Source organism: Dendropsophus ebraccatus, chromosome 3 (assembly GCF_027789765.1).
Source record: "Dendropsophus ebraccatus isolate aDenEbr1 chromosome 3, aDenEbr1.pat, whole genome shotgun sequence".
In the NCBI taxonomy this organism is placed as follows: domain Eukaryota; kingdom Metazoa; phylum Chordata; class Amphibia; order Anura; family Hylidae; genus Dendropsophus; species Dendropsophus ebraccatus.
This window is the reverse complement of record NC_091456.1, coordinates 46,598,233-46,614,122: the sequence shown is the minus strand read 5'-3', so window position 1 is coordinate 46,614,122 and position 15,890 is coordinate 46,598,233. Positions and strand designations below refer to the sequence as shown.

General features: G+C 41.3%; 1 protein-coding gene across 2 annotated transcripts in view; it reads left to right on the top strand.

Moving 5' to 3' along the window:
- RABGGTA (Rab geranylgeranyltransferase subunit alpha) overlaps positions 1–11,965 on the top strand; it is a 36,347-nt gene extending 24,382 nt beyond the window's left edge. For both annotated transcript variants that reach the window (XM_069961673.1, XM_069961674.1), the window contains exons 13-17: positions 2,133–2,221; positions 6,257–6,373; positions 6,452–6,565; positions 8,761–8,848; positions 11,762–11,965. In XM_069961673.1, the coding sequence (XP_069817774.1) occupies positions 2,133–2,221; positions 6,257–6,373; positions 6,452–6,565; positions 8,761–8,848; positions 11,762–11,910 (557 nt within the window). In that variant the 3' untranslated portion in view covers positions 11,911–11,965. The remainder of the gene's footprint in view (positions 1–2,132; positions 2,222–6,256; positions 6,374–6,451; positions 6,566–8,760; positions 8,849–11,761) is intronic.
- Positions 11,966–15,890: the final 3,925 nt, after the last annotated feature.

Here is a 15,890-nt window from a genome sequence, read left to right as displayed (position 1 = left end):
TATTTGTTTCCATAAAAGCATGTCAAAAGTTTTGATCATTTAGGGTGTGGGTGTTCAGATCCCCACTGATCTCTAGAAGGCACCAGGAGAAGCATGCAGCTAAGTGCTGTCTTTTCCAGGGCAGTCCTGCTATTCCAGACATGAACATTGGTGGCAGCAGAGAGGCTGTGTCACCCTTATTGCTGCCACTCAGTGTAAAATTACATAGATGTCAGTGGTCCCCATAAGCATATGTACTTGTATTGGCCATGCATACAGTACTTGTTTACTACCATTGGATGGGGAGGGGAGGGGGTAAGTTAGGATAAGGGGCTATCACATACCTCAGCTTGTGTGTATCTTCCCAGGGAACATAGGATTTGGCATACACAAATCCATTTGACTCATTCATTATTTCCTCCTGTCAACAAGTGTATCTTTAAAGCTCCATTAATATATTGTTTGCATAATAATCTTATATTTATCTAGTATGCAGGGAATGCCATGTGCAGGGAAGCAAGCAGGTAAACTTTCTTTCAGTCTTCAATAGTTTACGCTAGGAAAAGTTTTAAAAAGCTAGCAGATCTACTTTGAATGTATTATTCATAAAGTGAACATTGGATCTACACAAACAAGAATTCATTCAATATCTAACATAGGATCATACTACTTAAAGTGTTATCCAGCCTGTAAAAGTTGATGGCCTGTCCTCCAGGAAGTATTATTATTAGAACATCTCTTTATCCTGTGAATTTTACACAAATGTCAGAATTGGGAATTTTTTTTTTCAGATTGTTATGAATGTGCAAAAGACAGGCCGCTCCCTATCAGCAATGCTTCAAACAATGCCGTCTTTCTCATGCTTTATTGCAGCTTGTTCCAAGCATTTGTGCTTGCATGCTACTTGCCCTTTACACATCTATGAGAATCTGCATCAAACATAAGAGTGGGTCCTAGCACTATTTGGCTTCTTGATTTCTGCTCTGTGTTACAGGAGAATTTTTTACCCCCCCCCCCCTTAGCTAATTAGAGGGCAAAGGGCAATACATTGTCTTGTATATGCATTGTATAGTACATGCACTGTAAATAGTATTGTATAGTATATGCATTGTATAGTACATGCACTGTATATAGTATTATATAGTATATGCACTGTATAGTACATGCACTGTATAAAGTATTATATAGTATATGCACTGTATAGTACATGGACTGTAAATAGTAGTATATAGTATATGCATTGTCTAGTACATGGACTGTAAATAGTAGTATATAGTATATGCATTATCTAGTACATGCACTGTAAATAGTATTATATAGTATATGCATTGTATAGTACATGCACTGTAAATAGTATTATATAGTATATGCATTGTATAGTACATGCACTGTAAATAGTATTATATAGTATATGCATTGTATAGTACATGCACTGTAAATAGTATTATATAGTATATGCATTGTATAGTACATGCACTGTAAATAGTATTATATAGTATATGCATTGTATAGTACATGCACTGTAAATAGTATTATATAGTATATGCATTGTATAGTACATGCACTTTAAGGCTATGTTCACACCACGTAAGAGACCAGCCGTTCCGTGACCCTGGCCGGGTCACGGAACGTCCAGTCTCTGGCCGGATGATCTTTCGGCCGCGGAGCTCTAATGCGGGCATACGATGTTTGTACGCTCTGGCCGGGATCCCATTGAAAGTAAGGTTATGTTCCACCCCGCAAAACTACGGCCGTAGTTCTGGGGCGAGAACTACGGCCGTAGTTTTACGTAGTGTGAACATAGCCTCAATAGTAAATAGTATATGCATTGTATAGTACATGCACTATAAATAGTAATTTATAGTATATTCATTGAAAAGGGTAAAATCTGTGGCACATATTCAACATAATACACAGACTGGATTTAATGGGTTGCAGCATACCCTAAAATCTGCATAGATTCTTGAAGGTTTTAAAGACTGCATTCAATAGCATTTTACTGTATTATTTGGTAAACAACTAGAAGAACTTGTAGCAAACATTTGATGAGAAATAAAACTTTACAACTGCTTGTAATCTCTGGATCTGTTTTGGCTAGCAATTGTTGTTTCATTGTACCACCGTATTCTTTATCTCTTCTATTTTGTGTCTAGGGTGCCTACTGACTATAATTCTCCTAATGCGTGCCCTGGATCCTTTACTTTATGAGAACGAGTCTCTCCGTTACTTCGATACACTCAAGGTATATCATTGTAGGTTGTGGAGTAATTGAAAACGTCCCTTTATTCCTATTATACAGTGTTCTGTTTCATAGTTTAGAAATACTTTATAGAGCAAGATAATAGTGCCACCCTGTCAGATCTCTTCTAACCTGATCAAATATGTATTGGTACAGTATTTTCCAGAACTTTCCCTCCCATTGTTGACGGCTATATATACATAAAGGATACATTTTATGTATATATACACTATGGGGGGAATTTATCATTTCTGTTTGTGTAGTTTCTTGTGTAAATCTGTAAAAATGATTAATCAAACATGGTGTAAAGTTAATCTGGCTCAGTTGCCCCTAGCAACCAATCAGATTCCACCTTTCATTCCTCACAGACTCTTTGGAAAATGAAAGGTGGAATCTGATTGGTTGCTAGGGGCAACTGGGCCAGTTTCACTTTACACCATAAAAAGTATTGCAAAGAGAATTTTAGTTCCTCTAGACCCCAACAGTCCTTTTAAATAAAATAATTTAATAATTTAATAAATGTATTCTCAAGGTATCTCCCGCGTTCTTGCTGCGCTGGTCCCTGTCCAGCGCAGCAAGAACGCGGGAGATACCTTGAGAATCAGCGGCCGCTACAGGACGGGTGAGAGGCGTTGTACACGCCAATCGATATAAACATTGAATTTGTTTACAAACAACTACTGCAATCTCAATACCCATTTTATGAAATATCGGAAGCTCTATGTGAGCTATGTAATATAAATCTTTCTTGTGGGCAAAGACTGAATTCATGCTGAACATTGCAGGAGGACTACAAGTCTAACATGAATTATTTTTGATCCTTATAAGAAAAGGGCTATTTTTAATCAACTTTATACTATCAATTTGCTACAAATCGGAACATTTTAGATTGAGTTACCACAGACTGTTTGCCATAAGGACGTGAATGAGTGTTTATTTATTTATTATTCATTTTTTATTATTCCTTGTCTGGGACCCGGTAATATTGTATTGTTTACTTAGAGTTGAATTATCACTTATTACATAGATATTTGAGTTTTTGCTATATATTTTTTGCTATATTTGGATACATTTATTAAATTATTTTATTATTTTATTTAAAAGGACTGTTGGGGTCTAGAGGAACTAAAATTCTCTTTGCAATACTTTTTATATTGGCCCTTCTAGGTAGGGGCTTTCTCCCTTAGTTAAACCTCGACCCATTTCAGTACTGCAATTGTGAGCTGCACCTATCTATTGTTTCTTCACTTTACACCATGTTTGATAGATCTCCCCTTTTGTGCGTAATTGCGCCAAACTTTGTGACTTTTGGCCCACTCACTGAATTTCTGAAATAACTACACAAATTCTTTATTTGCATGCATACACAGGTATTCAAGTGTGATTTATGATATGTGAATTTATGATTTTTGAGCCATTCTTAGAGACCTGTGTGAAGCATAAGTTTAGTGTACGCTTTAGTTTGGTTGATTTGATTATGGCTACTGACTGTAATTACTTAAAGGACAACTCCCACAAAAAATGTTTTAGCTTATTTAACACACATTACAAAGTTATATAACTTTGTAATGTGGTTAAATACCCGGTCTGGCCCCCTTCCCCCACTTTCGGACCCCCGGCCCCCCCCCCCCCGCCCGGAAGTTAAAGAATATATACATTACATATTACGATCGTCACGGTCCTCTTCTCCCGGGCGGCATCTGGTGACGACGACGTCAGAGCCGGGGGGCGGTCCGGGTCTTCTTCCTCCTCGGCGTCTTTATAGAGAGTGAATGGGACGGAAAAGGCTGCTGGTGCACATGCGCACCAGCAGCCTTTTCATTGGCTGGAGCGCATCACATGGCTTCCAGCTTCGTCAACCCTGATTGGCTGAGGTTGCTGGAAGCCATGTAATGCGCTCCAGCCAATGAAAAGGCTGCCGGTGCGCAAGCGCACTGGCAGCCTTTTCCATCCCCAGGACCCGGAAATCAGAGACATCGCTGGACGGCGGTGACGGTGAGGCGGACGGCGGGCGAATGGAGTGGCGATCGTCACCGGAGGGATGGTGAGTATGGTGTCTGTGTGTGTCTGTGTTTTTTTGTTTGTTTTTTTGGGGGGGGGGGTCCCGCGGGAGTTGTCCTTTAAGAAACATGAAGAAGAAAAAATGTTTTTTTATAAATATATATAAATTAAAACCAGTTTTTATTCAGCTTAATCTTATCTTAAATCATTTGACTGTAATAAAGTCACGCCAGTGCCCCTCTCTTCCATAGTAGCGCCACCCACTGCCATTTCCCTGTAACTGGGGACACGTTGCTGGCATTGGAAATGACAGGGGATGGTGTTGCTCTGTTTCCCATAGTGTGAGGTCAACAAGCCAATCTGAGGTCTGGAATGGCCTGCCAATCAGGGCCGCCTCTGATGCTCCAGTTGGGTTTCTAATCAATGCACCTGTTGGCCATCACATTTTACAGCAATTGGGCCTGCAGGTTAAGAGGAACCCACCTGGGTATATGGGAGTTCTGACCTCACAGTGATCACCCAGTTGGAGGGAGCACCACAGCTGATCCATAGTCGCATTGATCCATAGTTGTGCAAGGTTTTGCAATAATTTAAGTAGAAGGTTGCATGCAATATACATGCTTTAAAAAAATTGCATGGGTAAATGTAAGCAATAACTTGCCCTGCATGTAATTTATTATTAGACATGAGACCTGTTAAATTTTGGGTGACAGACGCCTTTGTAAAACAACTAGTTACTTTTATAAGCAGCACTAACAAATGCATAGGGTGATGGATTTCCCCCTATAGCTTTATACAACAACGCTATATCTATCTTTATATACACCAGCCAGATGCCTGCTTTTAGAGCAGACTGGTGGTTAGTAAGCTAGACAACAAGCTGTCAACAAGACTTATCAGGTGGAGAAGACTAGTTTGCCAACTGAATGTAAAGTATATATGCATATTTGACTTGGTGAGCTCCACAAGTTTAACTACACAGTGGTGCCTTGGATTACAAGTCTAATTCGTTCTGGGACTGTGTTTGTAATCCAAATCCACTCTTAAACCAATAATAAATAATTGAAATGCAGACAATTGGTTCCACACCCCAAAAATAATGATTTTTTTTAATTCTAAATAACATGTAAAACAAATGAAACAAACATTTAGAAACGGCTGAATATGTCATATTATAAGTTACTGTACATTAATGGAGAAGATGGGAAACACAAGGGCTGACAGAGACTGCAGGGAGCAGGAAGGAATGAGCAGGGCAGATGTGGGCACATACATGCAGCTCTCTCTGTCTGGGGAAGAGAGGGGTTACAGCTATGGAGAGATTACCTCTACAGTCCTGTCCCCTGATGTAAGCCCCAGCCTGAAGTGGATCTGCTATGAAGGTGAGGGAGACTTCCTGATTCAGAGTACAGTGCTGTAGACCACGCTATACAGACCATGCTCCTCCTTCACTCCCCCTCCCACCCAGTACAGGGAGCTCTTCAACCAAAGCAATGCTCTTAAACCAAGTTACAATTTTGAGAAACTGTGAGCTCTTCTTGCAAAACGCTCTCAATCCAAGTTATTCTTAAGCCAAGGTACCACTGTATTAGTTAAGTTGGGGATACCCCTTGAAAGGGTATTCAGTGGATTTTCTTTTCCTAAAGATTTTTAATAGTGGCCTTGCTGGGTTGAAATAGTAAGAAAACCAATACTCACATGGTGGGATACTCCGCCATTTTGACCATGCCCTGTCCCTGTTGCTCACCACTTCCTGGTGACATCTGCAGTGGGGACCTGGCAGAAAGAGGCTGATTGGCCACTTCTTTGTGTCAGGAAGAGAGCATGAAATGCTTGGTGACAGGGGCTGGGCACTGTCAGAGCGCCATAGCATGTGGATTTAGGTTCCTTTATGTTGATAGGATTTAGTAACACTTATTTGGGATTCCATTCAGGTGTGTAATTGTTGGTGGATAGGAAATAATGGGTGAAGTGTTGCGCCTTCCGAAGGAAATACATTACATATGCTTCTATGTTCTGTTGTATATTTTATCACAGATCGTGGATCCAATGCGTTGCGGTTACTATGATGATCTGCGCAGCAAGTTCCAGATGGAGAATGGTATTTTAAAAATGGAATATGCCGATGCAAATGTAATCCTTGTTTCAGATAAGGTAAAACACAGTCATCTCATTGCCGTCACAGACCGATCATTTATGGTCATTATGTAAAGTATTGTGTTCTTTTCTCAGGACCTTACACGGTTGTATCACCTAGACCACTTGGTGTTGGCCAGTCATATGTGTCTATCAAATAATAAGCTTCGTACTCTTACAAGTGATCTGTCCATGCTACGATATATTGAGGTATGTCTTTAAATGCAGGGAATACATACAATGTCCCCATCTTTACTGTGAAAGTAACAACCTTCTTCTGGGGAGCCCCTAAGAGGTTTCACAGAATCCTGGTTAGGAAACAGGTGGAAAAGATTATTTTCTAGGTGTGTCCTGTATCATGAATATACTTACATACAAATTTTAAGTTCTTATATATCAATTGTAATTGTAATTGTCAAATTCCTGGAAGAACACTTTATAAAGGTTATTCAGGTTTAGAAAACCATAGCTGCTTACTTCCAAAAACAGTGTCACACTTATCCTCGGCTAGTGTGTATTATTACAGCTGAGTTTCATTCACTTCCTTGTAACTGAGCTGGAGTACCACACACAGACTGAGGAAAAGTTAGCGAAGAAAAGAAATGCAGATTTTTATTCTCGGATAACACCTTTTAAGTTGCTATTGTTTAGATGAACAATAACCGGTGTCATAAAAAAGCAAGCTATTTTTTTCTTTTAAAATTTTAGATTTTTTTTTTTAATGTACAGGATTTTAAATCATAATAACAGTCTGATAAAGTCCCAAATAAAGATCTAATTGTCAAAAGCTAATAGGCATTGGAAATGGCACAAATGTATTTGAATATTATGAGCTATAACACTAAAGTGATGTGTATATGTGTGTATGTATATGTATATATATTATATATATGCGTGTGTGTGTGTATATATATATATATATATATATATATATATAATATATATATATATATATATATATATATAAACAAGTCCAAGGTTGGAACAGCAGAACCTCCCGCAATGGCTTAAAATAAAGTAAAAATATTTTTTCACCGGATGGATGCTGTCTCCACACCACTTTTTACTTGCTATATATATGTGTGTGTGTGTGTGTGTGTGTATATATATATATATATATATATATATATAATATAATCATAATAGAAATCTTATTCTAACCTCACCACACACCCCTAAGGTCCTCCTGCGGTGTCTCCAGGTCCCCTGCTGACCGCTGTTGTCACCTGCAAGACAAACTTATCTTGGCAGTGACAGCCCAGTAAGCCAATCACAAGCTGAAGTGCTGTCCCATTTCAGTAATCTGCAAAGTGGGCTGTCACTGCTGTCATTCTCTCTAAAGTTTCAGCAGGGGACCCGGAGACTTCACAGGAGAACACTTGGGGTGTGTGGTGAATCAAGAATAAGATGCTTAATATTTTATATATGACTGCAGCATTATATTAAAAGTTACGGAGTACCCCTTTAATGTGGAACCATTTCAATCTGCTTTTGACTGAGGAAACAACTGAAGGTATTAAACCAATTGGATGAATGGTCAGTTTAGACAAAAAGAAACACTTTTTTTTAATATACACGTCCATGCAAATTTAACCTAAAGCAGCTCAGCTCCAGAAGTTTTCAATTAAGAGTAAAAAAAAAAAAAAAAACCTCATCAGAAGATTAATTCTTTGTACAGTTACAGTTTAAGTAGGTTCAGAAGTTACTTTATCTTCCTCCAAGGCTCTGTAGTGGAAAGAACATAAGTCTGACGAATCGGCACAATGAATTATGCGTAACATAGCTGAACCATAAGCCTGAGTGTGGTTTAGGGCTATGTTGCATTTCTTTGTAGCTTTGGTGCACGGTTTACAGTCAGTTATGTCCTGGTTCCAAAGTGTTTTCTTATAGTTACCAGTGCATCAAGTGATCAGTTAATTAAATAGTTTTGATCGCAGAATTTTTAAGTGCTGCCCCAGAATTGCAATGTACTGTGCAATACATCGGCGCTATATAGATAAAAATTATTATAATACACTGTGCATTGCAGTGTAAGTGGTCTTGCTACAGGTTTCTGATATACCTAGCTCACATGTGAATCTGGCCTGATCAGTCACCTGATGCTCTTCTTGCATAATACACTGATCAATTATTCAGAAGCCACCTACGTGTTAAATTGTTTTCAGGAACTCCTCAATGACAGCTATTAGTTTCAGCACATTATTGATGCATGCTCTTTAATGGCATATGTCCTCACACCTAGTCTGTGGAATTAGAAAGTTTGGGCTTTCCTTGTTGGAATCAATAGCGACAGTGGTGCACTTCCAGAGAACTTGTATATACCAGATGGATAGATATAACATAACATTCCCACTGAACTGCTCCTGTTATTGACAATTAGAATGTGTTTTTTTTTCTTTTTTAAGGTACTTGAAGTGGACAACAATCAAATTTCACGCTTAGAAGGTGTGTGGAATTTACCGAAGCTTGAAGAGCTATCATTGCAGTATAATAGTATCCTTTTGAGTCAATCAATTGTTTTCATTTTCAGTTCAAATATTCCTTTAAGGTGCGTTCACACCTACAGGATCTGCAGCAGATCTGCAGCAGATTTGATGCTGTGTTCAGTTATTTAAATGAAATCTGCTGCAGAAAATCAGCTGCAGATCCTGTAGGTGTGAACGCACCATTAGGGTATGTTCACACCTACCGGATCTGCAGCTGATTTTCTGCTGCGGGTCCGCAGCAGATCCGTAGCAGATTTCATTTAAATAACTGAACACAGCATCAAATCTGCACCATGAAATCTGCTGCGGATCCTGTAGGTGTGAAGGCACCCTTAATGCAGAACCACAGCCGATAATGATTGCCATCTACTTTCCCTTGACCGTAACCCAAGGAGGTGATGGCAACTAATTTCCTACAACAAAGGGCTCCACCTACCTGATGAAATTGATTGATAGTGCAATTTGCATACAGTATATGAAACAAAGTTCCCAGAATCAGATGCCTGTGGAGAAGCTGCTCACTAGAACTTTTACCTAATCATTAGAAGTCCTTCAAGCTTTTCTAATGAATAATTCATGTATTCATCTCTGGGCTTGCTGTGCAGTGCCCCATAGGGTTTATGCAACTAGTTAGTAATGAGCTTATTTTGTGTACTGCATAGGAGCTCTTGGGTAAGGAGTAGTCTGGTACCCAGGGTAGATGAGGAGGGACTGATCTGGCGCAAGGAGGAGTTGAGGTAGAAGTGATGAAACAGAAATGGGTGCTGGGAAGGGCATTGTCTGGCACGCAGGAGTGCTGAGAGAGGAGAGGGCTGGCAGGCAGGAAAACTCAAGTATATAGAAAATAGGTCGGGTAAAAAGTGGACTGAACTGGTAGAAACCAAGAAGGGTGAGAATGTGGGAAAATAATCACAAAATCGCACGCTAATTAAAAGAGTTATCCAGGCTTAAAAAACATGGCCGCTTCCAGAAACAAAACCTCTCCTGTCCTAAATTTGGGTGTGGGGTTTTGCAGCTCATTTCCATTGGAGCACATCATGTTATGGAATTATATTTTACGAATAACAAGCCCTCATATAGCTCTGTAGTGAAAAAAATCAAAACCTTATAGGGGTCAGAATATAGCACATATAGGAAGAATGTCAGTTAGACCGCACAACGAACAGCATAAAAATGCAAACTCTAAAAAAAAGTTGTGGAATTGCATTTTTATGGTATACTGAAGGATGTAATTTTAAATTGCTCCATAGGGAAAAAAAACATCCTCATATGGTTCTATAGATGGAAAAATAAAAGACAGAAGTGTTGTCTCATAGAAGGCAAAACCAAAACCTGACCTTTCATTAAGGGATTAATAGCAGAACATACTTAAAAAAACATGGCCGCTTTCTTCCAGAAACAGAACCTCTCCTGTCCTAAATTTGGGTATCGTTTTTTGCAGCTCATTTCCATTAGAGTGAATGAAATGAATTGCAATACCAAACACACTCTGAGGACAAGGGTGGCACTAGAGAGTAGCTGTGGTTTTCTAATTTTGGATAACCCTTTTAAGTCTATGTGAGATATATATCAAGCAGGAATCAGATTACTACATACATAAGTGGTATCCCAAATATAAAATATAACTTGTTAAGTACAAAAACTATTCAAACCACTCTCACAATAATCGTCAACTATAAATGAAAAAAAGCAATTAATAGAAGCATATCCAGTGTACAAATTAGGCACCAATGACTACTATTATTATTACTTTGTCACTGTTGACCATATGTGCCTGTAGTCCCGGTGGAAATAAACATTATCCAGAGTGCATGGAGGAAAACTACTTACCATACAGTTATAGTCTGCTCCCCCCCTTTTAGCTCAGGGAACTAGTGAAGTAGTTTCCCTAAAAAAGGTCATCCCCTGCCCCATGCTTGCCCTCATAAAGGCGGACTATCCTTTCTTGCCCAAGAGCCTGTTAACGCACCCACTCTAAAAATGACGACCTCTCCCTGTACTAAATCTAGGAAAATAGCCCTAACATAGTCCTAGCACGCTCCCTATGCATTTTTCTTATCCATCAGGACTGGTCAAGGAACTGTAATTGGACAAATACCATACAACAGAAAACACATTTGAAAAAATAGGCTAAGAATCCTCTAATCCGGCCAATGGTCACACCAAGAAGTGCAGCGGCACCTATGTAGTAAACAAACAAATTGTATTTATAAAACATATTTCCTTGGAGAGTGACTTTATGGTGGAACTTGCTCAGTCCCCATTCTAATTATTAAATTGTAATTGCTGTCCTTGGTATGTTAAGTGGTTTAAGTGGATGAGATGGTTTAAGTCATTGCTGCTATGGACAGAATGAGTAAACATGACTTCATATAGTAATGTTGTCCCTTCTCCAACCCCTGGCAAACGTGTTATCCCCACACTTGGAGCAGTAGTCACCCAGCTTCTTTGATGGGCATCTTAGTGGTCAGAAGCTGTGTCGGGACTATCTAGGGTCTGATCTGCAAAAATATAAATGCTTTTATTTTCTGATATTGGGATATTAGCAGTTATTTTATAGGCTAATAAGGCCCCCAGTGCATGATCTGTCCCAGCTAGCCCCCCACTCCTAATTTAATATTAGCATAGCACTGCCCCGATATTCATTAGTAGGGATGGGGCAGCCAGGGCAGATTGGTAGCTCTACCCCAGTACAGCAAAACACATCATTAGCATATGAAATAAACTGTTACAATTGTGCAGAGGATGAAGGTAAGGAAATTACCTTCATCCTCTGTGCCCCATGCGCTATAGGGACATATCAACAGGTTAGATCACCTGCCCATTGCATACAAGATTATTATTACCGCTTAAATTACTTTGCATTTCTCTAGGTAATTGTCAAAATGTAACCTTGCTTTTCCTTATAGAAATATCTTAGACATAGAAAACGTTTTGAACCTCCAACCACTTTGTAGCTGTCCTCGGCTATCAGTCCTGCGTTTACAAGGAAACCCCATCTGTGAAATAGCAGATGCCCAAGATCAGCTGAGAGCTCTACTACCACATGTGGCCCTTATCGAGATGTGACCTCTTTATTATGCCAGTTATTATTGTCACATTAAAATAAACAATTTCTGTTGTATTTTTGGATTCCACGTTGATGTTTTTGAAAGTAGTGGAGATATGATGTTCTGTCTAGAAAAGAATTGGGAGAAATGGCAATCTAGATGTCAGGAAATTTACTCTCTGGGCAGACTAGACCTGTGGCTTGACCAGTGACTTTCAACCAGTGTGCCGCGACACATGGTCGGTTGTGCCGCGGGGAAAGTTCCCCAAACTATGGTGGCCCTGTGTTTTGTTCCTCGGCAATGCGCAGCGATCAGTGGTGGATTATAATGTGGGTGGTTGCGTGGTGCGCTGCGGCGGGCCGTGATGCACGCATCCAATCAATGTGTGCGCTACGGCCCGCCGCAGCGCACCACACTTCCGGTCTCCGCTGATTGGAGGAGCACGTCCGGGCCCTACGGGCGGCCAGTAGGTGAGGCGGACAGCAGCTGCGAACATCTCGGAGGAGGTGGGGAGAAAGGGGGGGGAGAGAAACCTGGGGATGGGGGGAGAAAAACAGCGGAGAGAAGCAGGGGGGAGAGAAATTTGGTGGAGAGAAGCAGGGGGAAGAGAAGCACAGGAGAGAAGCATGGGGGAGAGAAGCACAGGAGAGAAGTATGGTGGAGAGAAGCACAGGAGAGAAGCATGGGGGAGAGGAGCACAGGAGAGAAGCATGGGGGAGAGGAGCACAGGAGAGAAGCATGGGGGAGAGGAGCACAGGAGAGAAGCATGGGGGAGAGAAGCACAGGAGAGCAGCAGGGGGGAGAAGTATGGTGGAGAGAAGCACAGGAGAGAAGTATGGGGGAGAAAAGCACAGGAGAGAAGCAGAGGGGAGAAGTATGGTGGAGAGAAGCACAGGAACGAAGCATGGGGGAGAGAAGCACAGGAGAGAAGCAGGGGGGAGAAGTATGGTGGAGAGAAGCAGACGGGAGAAGTATGGGGGAGAGAAGCAGGGGGGAAAAGGTATGGTGGAGAGAAGCACAGGAGAGAAATGGGGGAGAGAAGCAGGGGGGAGAAATATGGTGGAGAGAAGCACAGGAGAGAAGCAGGGGGGTAAGTATGGTGGAGAGAAGCACAGGAGAGAAGCAGGGAGGAGAAGTATGGGGGAGAGAAGCACAGGGGAGAAACGGGGGAGAAGTATGGTGGAGAGAAGCACAGGGGAGAAGTATGGTGGAGAGAAGCAGGGAGGAGAAGTATGGGGGAGAGAAGCACTGGAGAGAAGTATGGTGGAGAGAAGCAGAGGGGAGAAGTATGGTGGAGAGAAGCACAGGAGAGAAGCATGGGGGAGAGGAGCACAGGAGAGAAGCATGGGGGAGAGGAGCACAGGAGAGAAGCATGGGGGAGAGAAGCACAGGAGAGAAGCAGGGGGGAGAAGTATGGTGGAGAGAAGCACAGGAGAGAAGTATGGGGGAGAAAAGCACAGGAGAGAAGCAGAGGGGAGAAGTATGGTGGAGAGAAGCACAGGAACGAAGCATGGGGGAGAGAAGCACTGGAGAGAAGCAGGGGGGAGAAGTATGGTGGAGAGAAGCAGACGGGAGAAGTATGGGGGAGAGAAGCAGGGGGGAAAGGGTATGGTGGAGAGAAGCACAGGAGAGAAATGGGGGAGAGAAGCAGGGGGGAGAAATATGGTGGAGAGAAGCACAGGAGAGAAGCAGGGGGGGAAGTATGGTGGAGAGAAGCACAGGAGAGAAGCAGGGAGGAGAAGTATGGGGGAGAGAAGCACAGGGGAGAAACGGGGGAGAAGTATGGTGGAGAGAAGCACAGGGGAGAAGTATGGTGGAGAGAAGCAGGGAGGAGAAGTATGGGGGAGAGAAGCACTGGAGAGAAGCACAGGAGAGAAGTATGGTGGAGAGAAGCAGAGGGGAGAAGTATGGTGGAGAGAAGCACAGGAGAGAAGCATGGGGGAGAGACGCACAGGAGAGAAGCAGGGGGGGAGAAGTATGGTGGAGAGAAGCACAGGAGAGAAGCAGGGGGGAGAAGTATGGGGGAGAGAAGCACAGAAAAAAAGCAGGGGGGAGAAGTATGGTGGAGAGAAGCAGGGGGCAGAAGTATGATGGAGAGAAGCAGGGGGGAGAAGTATGGTGGAGAGAAGCACAGGAGAGAAGTAGGGGGGAGAAGTATGGTGGAGAGAAGCAAAGGGGGGAGAAGAAAACAGGCCCAGGTTTCACACTGAGTGCGTATAAATACATTTAGAATCTATATTATTAACTATCTGTATAATATGTATTGTTTTAGTGTCATTTTGTGCCATTTTGGTTGGTGGTGTGCCCTGGGATTTTTTAAGTATAAAAAGTGTGCCGCGGCTCAAAAAAGGTTGAAAATCACTGGCTTAGACCATGCTGGAGGGGGATTTTATGTTTCTTTTATTCAAAATGTATACAATTTGTAGTTTGTGTTTGGCATCTGAATTTTTGGTTATGAGTAATAACATATTGGGGGCACAGTTACTACCTTGGGATGTGTTCACACATGCATTTCTATGTCCAAGGAACATATTTACCATAAATATATTGTAAATTTCTTGAAAAATTCTCTAAGGATTATAAAACTAGAATGCACCCTTCTAACTGCAAAAGTTGCATAACATATTCTTACATCATGGCCTAAGCATAATATGTCTACCCATTCCTCTACCTGGCTATATAGAATGATGGAGTAGCAGAGCAGGTTTCACTGTCCTATAAAGGGGTCGTCCCATCTCAACGAACATATTTACACTGAGGAGCCCTGCAAGTTTAACTATTTTTGCAAATACATTACATATGCTGAGAAAAAAAATGCCTTTTTCTCCTGACATCCCGGCTCTTTTCCTCCCATTGTTGAAAGATTGCTGTCTAGGTTACCAGTTATCACTCTGCTCTAAAAGGGAGTGACTTAGGGTCTTATTACACTGACTACGGCCCGATCATTTCAGTAAATGAGCGCTGATCTGCTAGATCGGTGCACGTTTACAGGACCTATTAAACGGCTGGATAATCAGGCAGCAAGGGCTGCATGGAAATTGTTGGCGATGTCCATGCAGCCCTTGCCCAAACACCTGATACCTTATGCCGGTCGCACATCGCTATTACACATAGAGATGCACAGTCGGTGCCCAACGACTTTGGGTCCAAACCTAAACCAACGATCAGCTATCATTTCATCGGCTGATCGTTGTCTCTATTACACGGAGCAATAATCGGCCCGATTATCGCTCTGTGTAATAGGGCCCTTGGACTGGGATAAAGATGTATGTTAGACTGGGAGTGTAGATGTATAGAGATATAGGGGCACATTTATGAAGAAGCAACTTTTTTTTTTTTTTTCAGCCCGGAGCTGGTGTAGATTTTTGGCTGTTCTTTAGGCTAATCCAGATGCAAAAATAGATACATTTTGTGCATGGGGAGGTAACGCCTCCCCGCACGCAATGCCGAACTCCCTTTCCACCCATATGGCGCACACACACACAAATATATATATATGTAATGTATATTAGCATTGTGTATGTTGTATGTGTATGTATATGTATATATATATATATATATATATATATATATATATATTATACTGTAACTTCATATGTACCAGCCACACCACTGCTTTTAGAGCAGAGTGGAGGTTGGTTTCCTATACAACGAGCTGTTACCAAAGTAAGGAAAACAGCAGCCATGCTAAGAAAAGGAGGAAATTTTGCTTAACGAATATATTTTCAGAAATATTTAACTGAACAAGCCCTCTAAATTTAACCATGTTAGTTTAGATGGAAATACCCCTTTTAAGCTCGTTTTCTTCATTCTATATGTGAGTTCACTTTCAAGGTACTTTACTCTTCTATACCTATATGGGAGTGGATAGTGCTGTGTTTACTGGCATTTTGTCAGAAACTTTGAGGGAAGGGTTTTGGTTAATAAATGTTTATTGGGTGTAGCCGAGACTAGTTACAACCCATCATTATAAAGTAATTACGCCGTCCATGGACTTAA